The sequence below is a fragment of the Cynocephalus volans genome, chromosome 4 (assembly GCF_027409185.1).
Source record: "Cynocephalus volans isolate mCynVol1 chromosome 4, mCynVol1.pri, whole genome shotgun sequence".
Lineage (NCBI taxonomy): Eukaryota > Metazoa > Chordata > Mammalia > Dermoptera > Cynocephalidae > Cynocephalus > Cynocephalus volans.
In genome coordinates this window covers 156,957,213-156,971,592 of record NC_084463.1, presented here as the reverse complement: position 1 = coordinate 156,971,592, position 14,380 = coordinate 156,957,213, and the positions used below count along the sequence as shown (strand labels likewise).

Genomic DNA, 14,380 nt, shown 5'->3' with positions numbered 1-14,380 from the left:
ATGTGGTATGGGGTGGAGGAGGGAGACGTGCAGCAGGCCCATCCTTCAGGGGCTAGGTAGGGAGGGGGCAGGTTAGGGGTGGGCTGCTACCAAGTGTCCAGGGCTGAGTCCAAGCCTGCCCCAGCCCCAAGCCTGTAACACAGTGTGGCTGCAGCCTTGGGGGTGGGGGGGTCTGTCCCTGATGACTCAGTCCTGGGCATGGGTGGGTGACACACCCACCTTAGAGGTCCCAGGACCCACCCTGGCAGAGAAGGAATTAAAAGGCCAGACACCAAGTCTCCCTGCTACAGGCTGGGGTACTTGATTTAAGATTTTGTCTTGTTTTTTAAACTCTAAGAGCCACTCATTCCACCTTGCTTCTGTGCTGGGCTGAGGCCATGCCTCAGCAGGGGCAGGGGTTCCTGGAGTGTGGTGAGGGTAGGAGTTGCAGAGAATGAGGGGAGGCCCAGCTCCCAGGTCTCTGTCCCTATCTGTCAGGGTAGGCAGGTGTTCCGAGGGCAGCCATGCAGGCCAATCCCAGCTGTGTGTGGAGTGGGTGTGGAGGAGTCAGGATTCAGGCCCCAGACACCAGTGATCATGAGATGGGGGGTCTTGGTCAGGGGAGCCTAGGCGACCCAGGGAGGCTGTGGGCGGGGCCAGGGTGGGAGGGACCATGCCTCCAAGGACAGGAAGGCACAAGCAAGATGGCAGCACCTGGGCTCACAGCAGGGGTGAGAGCCACAGGCGAGACAGGGCAACAGGTGCTGTCCGAAGCTGCACTGTCCTGTGGCCCTGCCTCCCAGGCCCCAGCATGCGGGCAGGGCAGGTAGGGTGAGCGGCCCCCAGCAGCCCCTTCCTCAGGAATGGTGCACACTCATGCACATGCACACACACACCTGACACTAGCATGCACGACCTCCTCTACTCCTGCCTCTGGGGAATGGCCAGGTCACCACCTCCCAACTGCTTCCCAAACCCTACAGAGAAGGAACCCCTATGGGGGCCTCAGGCTAAATTAGGACATCCCCCGAGCCCCTGGTCCTCCTGGTCCTTCCCCTTGGCAAGTAGGCAGAGGATCTCCTGCCATGTCCCATAAAACCCCACTTACAGCCCCACTTCCTGCCAACAGGACATTGGAGGTGAGAGGGGAGAAAGCCTGGCTCCCAGGAGGGGGGCAGAGGCATGTTTGGTTTCAGATTACAGGGCCCAGAGCTGCCTAGGCATGGTGGGGGTCATGTAAAGGGGTTAGGTAAGGCCCTCAGGGGAAGGGGCCTTTGGGTGCTTTCCTTCCTCCCAGGGCACTGACTCTGCAGCCAGGGGTGGTCACAGGAGTGCCCACACCCTTCTAGTGGCCAGGATCCCTGGGGGCAGGAGGTGAGCAAGGAAGTAGCGGGCAGGTGGGGCAGGCCTGGATGCCCGCGATCCATCAACAGAGGGATCAGAATGGAGGGCACCATGCAGAGAAGGGGTGGTTCTGAACCCTCCCTCCTCCAGGTCTCTGGCTGACCTGGGCCCTGTCCAGAGTGGGGCTACTGGACACGATTGGGCAGGGGGTTTGCAAGCCCGGGACACATCCTGAGCCAGACCCAGCAGCTTCTGTAAACATATACAGCACTGTGGGCCACCCTGGTGAGGGGTCACCCCAGGGGGCTGGCCAGCAGGCACCAGATCTGGGGGTGGCCAGGGCAGATGCCAGCCTGGGTCACAGATGAGCCACCTTGGCCCTGGGAGAGCAGCCAGAGGGCAGTGGTGGGAGCCAGCTTACCCATGCCTGTCCTGCAACAGAGGGTGCCAGGATGCCCCCGTGGGGGGCAGTCAGGCCGAGGGCTGAGTACACCTGCCTATGTGGCAGTCTCCCCAGACTGCTCCATGCCCTTCTCTATCTCTCCCCATTTGAGGGGCCAGATCCCAGCTGCCCTGGCTCTGGCTCTGGGGGTCCTAAGCTGAGGTAGGGATGCAGACACCCAGCTCAGCAGCAATGCCCTATGTCTGAGGCTAAACTGGCCCCTGGGGCCACTCTTCAAAGCTGCCTGGCCTGGGGGCAGCCACCAGGTGCCCACAGGGCCGCCTTCTCCAGCTTGGGCCACATCTGGCAGCCACTACTGGGGTGCTAGCGTGCTGAGATGACCAGGTCATCCTGCTTGGCAGGGCTGGCCCCATGGCCAGTGGGGGTAGAGGTCCGGATCTTTTCTGCCACCAGGCACTCCTGGCTGCTGAGGCCCGTGGGCGTCAGGTCCATGAGCTCGCCTGAGGAGCTGAGTGGGAAGGAGGGTGACAGTGAGATGCCCGAGGAGGGGTCGGCTGAACCGGCAAAGAGCCGCGGGGGCTTGGGCACCAGATTGGGCTCAAACTGGGCTCGGAGCAGGATCTCCTGCTGGCTGGGGGACTTGGGGCCCTCTGCATAGTCACTGGTGGGGCTCTCAGGCACCACCATGCAGTAGAGGTCCTGGAAGGAGCTGCTCTTGCTGTCCAGGTTGAAGAGGCTGTCGATGAACTCTGCGAACTCCAGGACCTGAGGGCTGGGTGAGTCCCCCAGGCGCCCGTTGTGCAGTGCCAGCTCTCCATGCGGGGTCGCCCCGCCACCCCCCCCACCCACCTCTTCCTCCTCGTCATTGGCCGCTGCACTGGCGGGCCGCTCAGGAGTGACACCCCCGCTGCCCAGGGCCGCCTCCAGAGGCTGCGTGTCCTGCGAGTGCTTGGACAGGCTGTCGGCCGCCAGCAGTTCGGTGCGTGAACTCAGGGACGGGTTTTCCTCAGGGATAGCAGGGTCGATGTAGAAGAGGTGGCCCTCGTCGCGCTCCAGCACAGCATGGAGGCTGGGTGAGCCCCGGATGCTGCGAAAGCCCGAAGAGCGGCGTGAGTCGAAGCTGTACAGCGACTCCGTGTCCGAGAGACTCTCCATGGTGGCCAGTGGTGCCCGTCGAGACTGCAGCTCTGCTGCCAGCCGCTCCTGGGTGGACAGCAGAAGCAGCTCCACGGGGTCTTGGCGGGTGGCCACCGCAGCGGCCACTGGGGACAGCAGTCGCCCCTCTGAGAAGCCCTCCAGGCTCATCTCGGACTGGGACTTGCTCCTGCAGAGGAAGGGCAGGGCAGGGTAAGACTCAGAAGAGGCAGAGGAGACAGACTCCCCAACTCCCTGGTGGGAAGGAACTTGCAGGGGGACAAGGGTACAGTTAATCAAGTGATCACTGAGTGGTTTGGGACAGGGAACCTTTATTTAAAAAAATAAATCGCAAGAACCCAAAATAGAAGACAAAAGGTTCAGTGTTAGGTTGAGCCAGGGTAGGGGTGCCACTAGGAGCACAGCTGGAGTCCCCTGCACAGTACCCCTGTCACCATACTGATGAGAGAATGAAGCCAGAGAGACAGGCTGCCCTAGGTCCCTCCTGAGGCCAAGGTGGAACAAGAGAGATGGAGGAGGCAGGGAAGCAGGACAGGGGGAGGGCACTGCCCAGAGCTGCCCCAACTGCTCCCACCCCATGCCCAGGGCTCCCATCACTGCCTTCTTCATACTGGGGATCCTCCCACCTCTCCTGTGGGTGTAGCCCTCTGCTGGCCGGGGACCCCAGAGCCCCTTGCTCCACAGGCCAGCCTGCAGGGAGTGAGTGGAGGATGGGGGAGTAGGTGGCCTCAGCAGTCACTGCAGCCAAGAGTGGACACTGGCCCCCTCCACTCATGCTGCTGCCACAGGAAAGGCACAGATAGCAGGGAGAGATGTCCAGGGGTCCCCACTGAGGGCCATGAAGCAGCTATCACCCTTCTCAGCAGCCTCTTGGCCAGATCTGTGACGAAGGGCACAGGATGAGGGCAGGAAGGGTCCCAGAAAGCAGAACGATCCTCCCCTGGAAGAGCCTGATGCCCCCAGAAGAGTAGGTGTGAATATGGGGAGTGTCTGCGGCCTCCATGTGTGTGAATCTGCGAGCACGTGTGCATGCCTCTGTTTATGTGACAAGCATGTAGACCAGATGTCTGTGTATGTCAGCCAGTCTGGGTGTGTCCATGTGCCTGTGTGTCTGGGTCTGGGCACAGGTACATTCATGTGTTCATATGTATGTCTGCCTGTTCAAGTGTATCCATGTGCATGTGTGTCCTGTTCATGTGCATGTCTGTACGGGGCAGTCTGTGCACTTAAAACTAATAACTGTGTGCATGCGTATGTGCTTGCATGAGCTTCACTACAAATACATAGGGGTATGTGTGTAAGTATAAGGGTGTCCATCCATTGGTTTGGGTCTAAGTGAGTATGACTGAATCTGTGTGTTTGTGGCCCAGGTTCTATGGGTCTGTATGTGCCTAGATGTCCCCTGGCCCATGTTGGCTTCAGTGACAGCAGGCTTGGAGACAGGTGGAGCAGAGTGGGAGGGATCCTGAGCAAAGGGGGCAAGTTTGATCTCTCCTGTGCGCGTACGCAGAGCTGCGTGAACATACATGGGCCCAGAATATGCACAGAATGCACATGCACACAGTATACATGCTGAGGCCATATTTGTGGTCCCTGCACACATGCCCTGGGGTGGGGTGGGGGGTAGCCAAGACCCACCTGATACTGCTGTTGCGGTGGTCTGCAACTGGCAACTCCAGGGCAAGACCGGCGGGCATGGGTGGTCCTGTGGGCAGCGGCTGCTGCTGGAAGATGAGCTCAGGAGTCAGGTCCACCTCGGTGGGGCTCACCATGACCTTCGCAGCGGACAGCAGGGCCGTCTTTCCCTTGTTGTAGTTCTCCAGCACCTGGGGACAGGATGGGGGACGCTGGTGAAGGGGTAGCAGGTCCAGCCCTGGGGCTGGTGTGGGGCAGGAGCCCGTCCCAGGCCTCCCAGCCTGCTGGGGTCAGCCAGGTGCCACCATCCTCCTCCTCCTGAGGTGCCTGCTCCTCAGGGGAGCCTGGGGCTTGCTTCACTCCACAGAGCAGCTTAGCCCACCTCAGGGACAGGTCCCTGGGAGTCTCCTAAGCTCCTCCCCATTGCAGATGCGTGGTGATATAGGAGCCCAGTGTGTGTCAATCACCTGAGCTGGGCTCTCTGGGCCCACCAGAGCCCAGCAGGGGACTCTGACCGAGTCACCCAACCTCTCTGAGAGTCAGCGCCCTTGTCTGTAAAAGGGGGACCATGATCCAACCTGACAGGTGTGACTGGTGGGGCTCTGACAAGGCGGCAACTGCTCTGCTCCCCACAGAAATCTCACCTTGTTGAGCCCCTCCATGACCACATAGGGGAGGTGCTCGTGCAGCATGGCCGGCGAGATGATCACCTCGTTGAAGGCCTTGTTGTCACCCCAGATGGCAAAGTACGTGGGCTCCTCCTGCTCACAGCAGCTGAGAGGGACACAGGTCCAGAGGGAAGTTGGGGGGCAGGGGTGGCAGCCTGGCCCTTGCCCAACCTGCCCAGCAGGGCTGTGGCCCTAGGCCTGGGGCTTGCTCCTGCCTTGCCCTCAGCCTGGGAACGGCTGCCCTTGAGCCTTGGCCACAGTCCCCACTTAGCCTTCTACCTGCTTTTGGCCCAGGCCACACCTGCTCCATCCTGGGCAGGGCCCCACCCGCTAAGAGCATGAAGCGAAGTCTATCTACATGCCCACTCCTGTTCTCCTGCCTGGCTCACAGCTGTCTGCCAACTAATCCCCTCAGTGATGCCAAGTGACAATGGAGGTATGAGATGGCCAGGGCCTTATGGGTGACCCCTCCAGGGCATCCACTTTTACATGAACCATGAGTGGGGAGAGCTGCCCCAGGAGACACCAGGGAAGGACTCACCCTGGGGCAAAGGCTGGGACTGTCAATAGGAGCCTGGAGTCCTGCTCTGGGCTGGCCTTTTGGTCCACTTCTAGGGCCCAGAGCTGGGGAAGCCCCCTCTATGGGGTCCCTGGACCAGTCTCCCAGTCTGGCCCGCTGTCCCGAGGGATGACTGAGTAAAGGCCAGCCCTGCCCGCCACTGTCCCTAGAGGATACAGCCCCTGCCCCAGATACTGCACCTGCAGCAGCTGACACGGGACCCCTGGGCAGCACCTACCAGCACTGCTCTGCAGGGTGGTTGTGGACCACGTGGATGATGCGGCCAGGTGGGTAGAGTGGGGTGCTGGCCGAAAGGGCAATAGTCAGGTCGCTGGGGTGGGTCCAGAGCCGCGTGCTGGCCAGGGTGGTCACCTCCACCTCCTCGGGCAGCTCTGACTTGGGGATGCATTTGGTGGCCCCCACGATGATTCGCCACTGTGTGGGGCATGGGGGAGATGGGGACAGAGCTCAGCAGCACTGGCTGGGTGGGCAGGGGCAGGGGGTGCTCAGAAGGAGGGCTCAACAGGTGAGAGGGGGGAGGGGGGATGGCGACAGGGCAGGGGAGGGGCAGTGGCCAGAGCATTAAAGGTCGGTGCCCACCTGAAGAGGCAGTGGCTGAGGTGTACGGTGGCCAGATGGCCAATAAGATGCCAAGGACAGATGACATGGAATTGTAGAATTTCAGGGCTGGCAAGGGGTTGTCTGGTCTGCCAACCCCTCATCTAGTGGATGGGGAGACAGGCCCAGTGAGGGGAAGGAACTTGCTCTAGGTCACTCTGCAAGTCGGAGGCAGAACAGACCGCTAAGTTCAGTCCAGCTGTACCCACCAGGCCTGGCTGCCTCTGGGTTAGTTCCCAGCCACCTGCCTCCGGGGCCTGACACATGCCCAGGACTGGGTCTGCTAGGAGCAGTTCTGCCTCCCCAGAACCAGGCTCCTCCAAGCACAGTCCCTTAAGGCTTGGCTGCTCTGCCCATTGCCTGGCACCTGGTACCTGGCCCAGGGCACTCCCTGCCAGAGGAGTCATGAGCACCAAAGCTGGAAACAGTCCAGACTGGGCTGAGACAGAATAGGAGTGAGGGCCCACTTAGGAAGGGAGCCCACTTAGGGAGGGTGACCACACAGAGGACCTGCTGGTCCACGTCTGCCTCCTCTTGCACCTGGCCTGCCTCAGGGAGCCTGGCCACAGCATCCCCACCCCCACGTGGCCTGGCATGCCAGAGGCCAACTTGCCACCTGCTGGAAGAGACCACCAGTGTCCTCCAAAGACCCGATGAGGATTAGAAAGGGCTGACCCACTCCTCTTGGCCACAGCAGAAAATCAGAACAAACTGTACCCAGGCGCTCTCCACTGATCATTACCAGCCTGCCTTGAGCCGGGGCATCTCAGCAGGCTTTGGAAGAGGCCTTCCCTTCACCACTCAAAGCACTAAGCCTCGGGGAATGCTTTCTCCTGACTTGAGGCAGCTCTGTGTGATGGGAGCCCCTCGGCTCCAGTCCTGATTTGGTTATAACTTGTCATGTGAGCAAAAGCAAGTCCCTCCCATTCTGGGCCTCAGTTTCCCCATCCGTACAATGACAGGTTGGGTTGAGCTTGGAGATGCTGAGGGTCTCATAGCCTGAAATTCCCAGGACACCAGCTGTACCCCAGCCCTGGTCTCAAATGGCTGGGGAGGACTTCTGGTTGAGATGGCAGAATAGATGGTCCCCAGTGTCATTCTCTCCCACAAATCAAATGGCTGAGGCCTCTTGTGTTTGTTGCAAGGGACCAGTGGGGGACAAGGGCAGGGGACAAGATGCCCAGGGAGGCCAGGGTGCTGGGTGGGAGCTCACTTTGGGCTTGGTGCTTCGCTGCAGGACATCCAAGAGCTGTCTGCGGAAGCCCTCCAGCTGGGAGAGGCCAATCCTGCGGGGAGCAGAGCAAGACGGAGCTGTCAGCCTGGCCTGGTTGGTGTCTGGGAAAGGTGCAGGGTGAGGGGCAGTGGAGGCAGGTACACGCCCAGCCCCCAGGAACAAAAGACAAGCCAGCCAGGGTCACAGGAGTTGGGGGTGGGGGATCTGTGGCCCAGCAGAGCAGGGCCCAGGAGAGGAGGGGACAGGCAGGCACAGCACCTGCCTTCAACTTGTCCTCACCACTGGGCAACTGAGGGCGGGTCCCTCGCAAGATGGGAATCTGAGTGAGAGAGACACGGGGGCTAGGGAGTGGGGTGAGACCTGGAGGAGGGAGGAACAGCTCAGGCACAAGACACGGAAGGAGGGAGTGACTCGCCTGGGGACGAGGTCTTTGCCCAGAACCACAGCAGTCACAAATTCCTTGGAGTACTCCATCGCATCCTCGCTGCAAGGGAAGCCGAGGTGGAAGCCAAGGCCAAGGGGGAAGGGGTCGTGGTGTTCCAGAGTGGGGGCTCAGCCAGGAGCAGCCCCCTGGTACAGCGTCCTGGGTCAGAGCTGGGAGCTTGCAGGGCTCCGTGCTCCCTGTTCTGCTTTTCCTACCGGCAAGGTTTTGCCAGGGGTAGATTCTGGGGTCCACAGGGCTTTCTACAGAGCCTCCATCCCACCTCCACTCTCCAGTGGTAAGGCCATCCCCAGGCCTCCATGTGATCCGAAGCCAGACTGCCCAGTCCAAAGGCAGCCAGCCCTCAGCCCCACCAGTCCCACCTGCCCAGCTCTGAGGCCCCAGGCTGCTCACCTCAGCAGGCCCCCCGGCGGGGAGTAGGCAAAGCACTTGAGGGTCGGGTACTGCGGGCGCAGGAGGAAGGAGAGGATGGCAGCGGTGCCTGCGCCCAGGGAGTGGCCCACCACAATCAGGCCGTAGTGTTTGGTTCCGCGGCCCTGGGGACCGAGACAAGCCTGAGAGCCCCACCCTGCTGCCTGCCATGCTGTCTTAGCTGACACCAAGCAGTCAGAGAGGTCTTCCCAGAGTCCTGGGGTCATATCTGTGCTATGTGGATGCTGGAGCAGAGGGAGAGCCAAGCTAGGTCCCCACAGAGTGACTTCTCAGGGAGACTATTCTAATGAACTCCTATTTATTCTTTAAAACCTTGCTCAGAGGTTACCTCCTCAGGGAAGCCCTCCCTGATTTTCCAGGAGTGGCTCACTCTCTTCTAGGCGTTGCATCTGTACCTGGGATAAAACTGTGCATAGCTATAGAAATTACACTCTATCATAATCATTTGGTTATCTGTCCCCATCTCTCTACCCTGACTACTAGACTGGAGTCTCCTGAGGCCAGGGACTGCTTTGCTTTGGAAAGGGCAGCCGGCAGCACCTCAGGAGCTGCCTGCACAGGAAATGGTCAACAGGCAGGCTCAGATTGCCCCCAAGCAGAGCAGTGCCCCTTCTATCTGCTCTGTCATTATTTTCTTTGTCATTCTGCTCTATATTTTGAACTGCTCCATAAAATTTCCTTCTGACAAACAGTTCTGCAGCTACGAGGCTTCTAAGCCCCTGGCCTGAATCATCTGTACCTCTAGCGCCTGGCATGGAGCAGGTACTCAAAGACTATGGGTGGGGCTAAGCAGGATGCCCATGAGCAGCTGGTACAAAAAGGAGGGGGTCAGAAGGACCAAGCGAGGAGGGGGTTGGGAGCCAGGGGTCAAAGGTATAAGAGCCTGGCCTGCAGGGGAGGTGGGTGGCTCCACCATCCAGCCAGCCTCTGCTCTCTCTGCTGCTGCAGGCAGGGGAGGGCTGGGTGTTGGGGGGCTCGGTGGCATGGAAAACACCTCACCAGGTCTCGCCCGAAGGCCTGGGAAAGGACCATCTCCTGCTCCAGCTTCTTCTTGATGTACTCAGCTGAGAGGACCATTCCCTGGGTGAGGAGGAACAGAGGGGGTGTTGACCAGCAAAACCATGGTGACCCATAGCTCGTTAACCCTGTCCTGCTCAGTTTCTCCTTTGGTCCTCACAATGACCCACTTGCCGGGGCTGATGGACACTCTGATCACATCATTCCCACTTCACAGATGAGAAAACTGAGGCTCAGAGGGGTGGGGTGTCTAATAGAAACTGGTGAGATCTCTACCCAGCAGCCTCCTCAGGCTCTTCTGGGGACAGGATCTGGGCTGGGCAGGGCTGTTGGGGTCCCAGCAGGGGGATCGAGGTGGACCTTCTGGACTAATCCACACCTCTCTGACCAATCTCTCCCAGGGAGCCCAGTGAGCAGGGAGGACCCCCCCACAAAGCATCGGCATGCCAGCAGGGGAGGAGAGGTGAGGCGCCTGGGGGCACGAGGCGGGTACCTTGTGGCCCAGCCAGGTGCCATGGTGCCCCTCCACAGGGAGGCGCTCGGCATCACCCGTCAGGTCGGTCAGGGCGTCCTTGGGGAGACAGGAGACAGGTGAGGGGCAGGCTGAGGAGGATGGGGAGAGGCAGGCAGGCCCCTGGGGGCTGGGAGGGTCCACGGGGTGGGCTGGGAGCCATGCACAGTGTACCTTGGGGGACAGGGTTCCCCGGATACTGATCACCACCTTCTTCTTGTCATGGTCCACTGCCACGTAGAAGGGCGTTTCATAGACCTAGAAGGCGGGTAGCTCATGAGCCTAAGTGGCCCCTGGAAGGAGCCAGCCTTGGGGAAAGCGACCTAAGCAGGCCTCCTTCCTGGCCAGGAAATACAGCTCCACTGGTCACTAAGCCCCTGATGCCTGCAAGGCTGACGGGTTCCCAGTGTTCACTGTAGAGCCCTCCCATCCCCAGCACCCAGAGCTGCCCTGCCCTCCCAGTTCCCCTGTGACGTGGGCAGCCCCAGGGGCCACCGTCCCACCTGCTATGTGCAGATGTCTCACTGCCTCCCTGAGGCTTCATGGCTTCATCCCGTGTTTCCTCTCCCCAAACAGCAGGGGCCAGAAAACCCCAACACTGGGCATGGGGTTGGTGTCCATTTTCACAGCCCCAGTGGTGGTACAGGCCAGGGCACGGGGACAGGGGCCCACCTCTGGTCTGTCCAGCTAGGGGAGGGCTGTAGGCTGCAGCTGGCCCATGCCAGCCAAGCCAGGGGCTCTTGCTGGCCTGTAAGGACAACTTCGTACCCTGGGCCCTCAGCTGCCTGCTCCTGACAATGGGCCCAGCCCTGTCTGTCTCCTGCCTGGACCCTCACCGCGTCGTGGCAGGAGGTGTAGACAATGTCCACAGCAGTCATGTTCTCGTCCAGGAAGTGGCGCCGGATGGCGATGGCGTTGCAGCCACAGCAGTTGTCTTCCTCAATGGTGACTCCGGGGGCGAACCGGGGCCGGGCCGGGCACAGGCAGCACCTGCCATGGGGTGGCAGCAGGCTCAGGGCCAGCGAACCCCTGATGGAGGTTCTCCTCCTATCCTCTCTGGAACCAGCTCCAGTGGGCTTTCAGCCCCAACCCCTCTCCAAACTGTCCTTGCTAAGTCCCTGGGGACCTCCACATTGCCAGATCCACCAGCCAGGTCCTGGGCCTCCTCTTATACAGCCTCTTGGCAGCACCTGACCCATGGGTCCTTCCCTCTCCTCCTTCGGCTGGAGGTCCCTCCTGTCCTGGATCTCTCCTCTGGGCTGGCGGGCCCCTTGGCTCCAGGCTGAGCCCCCCTTCCCTCCAGCCACACTGGGTCATCTACACAATCAGTCTTGTACTCTAGAGGCCATCAGCGTGCCCAGGAGTCCCCTCCAGGCCTGCTCCTGACCTCCTGGCGCTTCCATCCAACTGCCTACTTGACATCTCTCCTTGGATGCCCGACACCTTCCAGGTCCCAACCCCAGTCCCTGGCTGCCCACACCACGTGCTCCCGAGGCTCCCTCTCCCCCACTGTGGTTGCTCAGCTGCAGCTTGCAGCCACCTTTGGCTCCCTTCCCCTCAGCCCACACCAGTCAAACACAGAACCACCCTCCCCGCCTCCCCCGCCCCATGATCTTAGCTGGAGTGTTGCAGTAGCCTGCTGGCTGGTGCCCCTCATCTGCACTTGCCCCCTATGTCCTCAACTCAGAAGCTAGAATGACCCTCTAAGTCACGTCTTGTCACTTTCCCACTTAAAACCCTACAGCAACGCCTTTCTTGTCCAGTGTAACAGCCCGAGTCCTTCCAAGGGCCCTACCCCATCTGGCCCTGGTCTCTCTGCCCTGCTGCCTCTGACTCCCTGCCTCACTCCGGCTACTCTGGCCGTCCTGCCTGTCCTCAGACGCTCAGACAGAGTCCTGCCTCGGCACCTTCACACTGCAGCTCCCTCTGCCTGAATCGCTCTTTGGCAGGGGATCACATGGCTTGTGCCCCCACATCCTTCAGGCCTCTGTTCAAATGTGTGTTACAGTGAGGTCCACCCTGGCCACCTTGTCTCACATAGTCAGTCCTCCCCTGACCCCCTCTCCAGCATCCCTACCCTGACCAGGCACCCCGCTTTTATGTTTCTCCAAAGACCCATCTGCGCCTGCATGCTACCTATCTCCTTATCTTGTCTGTGTGTCATCCTCCTCTCTCCACTAGGCAGTGAGTTCCATAGGACATGGTTTGCTCTGTGCTGCTCACAGCTATATCCTCAGCACCAAAAAAGTGCCAGCACATGGTGGGCTCCCCGCAATGACGAATGGGGGAGCATCTGAGCAGGGTGCCTGGTTAGGGGGTGCAGCTTCTCCTCCAGCCATCAGAGGGAGCCAGCACCCAAAAGATCAGGCACCTGGCACCTGAGAGCACATGACTGGCCCTGCAAGCGGTCGTGAGATGACAGCTGAGATTTTATTAGGAATCCTGGATTTCAGTGTTGCTGAGTAGTTTGTCTTCACTCGGAGCAGCATCTGCAGGACTGTTACACACTTCTCAATGGGGAGAGGCCTCGCTGAGAAAGCCACAGGGCCTGGGGATGGGGCACCCCATGTGCACAGGGAGAGCCCACAGGGGTGGGGCACCCCATGCACACTGGACACTGGCCTTGAGCAAGCCCCGCTGCTGCAGGGTCAAGTGGTACAGGCCTGAGTCTGGGGACCCGAGCACCTATTCTCAGGCAGCTGTCCCCTCTCTCCAGCATCAGCTGAGCATTAGGCTGTGACAGCGTGGCCTTTGGAGACTGGGGACATGGGTTTGAACCCTGGCTCAGATGGCCACTCTCTGGCTGTGAGGGCTGGAGGGGGACTGAGCAGTCCAAAGTCCCCATTTCCTCCTCTGTAAGACTGAGGTGCTGACAGCTACTTCACAAGGCTGGTGTGAGTCAAAGGCCTGAGATGCAGAAAGGACCTGGCACACAGCAGGCCCTCCATAAGTGGTGGTCTCCTCTCTCCAGTGAGAGGGCTGCCTCTGCGTCAGTGATCTGAGGGCCTGGGAGCCTGAGTGCCAGCCTGGCCATAGGAAGGAGACCTGCCACACAGCCAGGGCAGGGCTGCAGCCAAGTGGGGTCTCCCCAAGATGGCCAGGCCTGTGTTGTTGTGCTCTGCATGGGACGGGAGAACCACTGCCAGGTGAACGGCCTGGGCCCAAGGCAGTGGGCAGCCCTCCTTTCTCCAGCTGGCACCGGGAGCACAGCTGCTGTGGCTAGGCTGGACACTGAAAAGGGCACAGGGCACTGGGCAGCAGGCTCTCGGCCCTCTGGCCTCTGTCCTGACACCCATGGCTGCAGGCCTGGGCTTCAGGGCTGCCATCCCACAGGCACCTGGTTCTTCTAGGCAGGGACTCTCTCAGCAGCACCAAGAAGCCTGATGCACACACCAGTACCCCTCCCACCCACAGAGCAGAGAGTGCCCTCCCTGCCAGTGACTCCCTGAGTTCTGAAACAGCCTATAGGCAGGCAGGACAGATGCTGCCTGTTACAGGTAAGGATAAAGAGGCTCTGAGAGATGTTCCCATCTGCCAGTAAGCTGAGGAGCAGGACCTGCCAGAGCCCAGCTCTCAGGACTCCCAGCCCGGTGCTCACTTTGAAAAGTCCTTAGCCACCGCTGGGAGCCCCAAGAACACAGGAAAGAACGCCAGGCATATGCAGCTGGCAAAGATGGGAAGGGGGTATGAGGTGTCCTGGTCCTCTCTGACAGCCACTGGGGGGATGGTGAGAATGCAATCCCGAGAGCCACCCTGGAAAGGAGGGCACTGCAGAGGGGCATGGCTGCTGTGGACCCCAAGGACAGAAGCCATGCCTGGCATGACAGCCTTTCCAGAACAGGAGCCCAGGGAGCTGTCCTCCTTCTGCCTGGCATGGGCTCAGGACGGAGACACCAAGGACAGGGAGGGGCTCTTCCTGCAGCCTTCTGGTACCCTTTTCTGGCCCACTTAGAGCAGGGTCCACCCAGCCCACAGGCGGTGGGCTGAGGGCAAAGCCAGGCTGCAGGCCAGATCTGGGGCTGAGGCCTTTCCCAGCTTCCTATGTAGGGGGTTGGAGCCTTTCACTAAAGGGCCTGCTTGGTGCCTGTCCAGAGACCTCTAAGGATTGGGCCTCCCTAAGAGGAAAGTCCTTTCTTCCAGAAAGGCAGAGCATGGGAGGGGAACCAAGAGAAGGGAAAATGTGGGCAGAATGTAATGTTTGAGGGGGAAGGGAGAGAGAGAAAGAGAGCGAGGGAGAGCAGGAAGGGGAAGGGAACCAGCAGTGTAGACATTTCACAATATCTCACTTAGTCCTCTCCAAAAAATTCCGTGAGGTATCCCCACTTCATAAAGAAACTAAGGCTCAGAAAGGTAGACCGACTTGCCCAAAGCTGCAAGTGATGA

At 60.2% G+C, this 14,380-nt stretch overlaps 1 protein-coding gene across 1 annotated transcript in view; it reads right to left on the bottom strand.

The window, feature by feature from the left end:
- Positions 1 to 1,859: 1,859 nt before the first annotated feature.
- The window catches only part of DAGLA (diacylglycerol lipase alpha), a 60,534-nt gene continuing 48,013 nt past the window's right edge, over positions 1,860 to 14,380 (bottom strand). The window contains exons 10-20 of the mRNA XM_063094193.1: positions 10,834 to 10,987; positions 10,172 to 10,255; positions 9,980 to 10,057; positions 9,469 to 9,549; positions 8,431 to 8,573; positions 8,011 to 8,079; positions 7,575 to 7,647; positions 5,982 to 6,178; positions 5,161 to 5,290; positions 4,520 to 4,707; positions 1,860 to 3,050 (exon numbers count right to left, since the gene is read on the bottom strand). Coding sequence (XP_062950263.1) covers positions 2,090 to 3,050; positions 4,520 to 4,707; positions 5,161 to 5,290; positions 5,982 to 6,178; positions 7,575 to 7,647; positions 8,011 to 8,079; positions 8,431 to 8,573; positions 9,469 to 9,549; positions 9,980 to 10,057; positions 10,172 to 10,255; positions 10,834 to 10,987 — 2,158 coding nt within the window. The 3' untranslated portion in view covers positions 1,860 to 2,089. The remainder of the gene's footprint in view (positions 3,051 to 4,519; positions 4,708 to 5,160; positions 5,291 to 5,981; positions 6,179 to 7,574; positions 7,648 to 8,010; positions 8,080 to 8,430; positions 8,574 to 9,468; positions 9,550 to 9,979; positions 10,058 to 10,171; positions 10,256 to 10,833; positions 10,988 to 14,380) is intronic.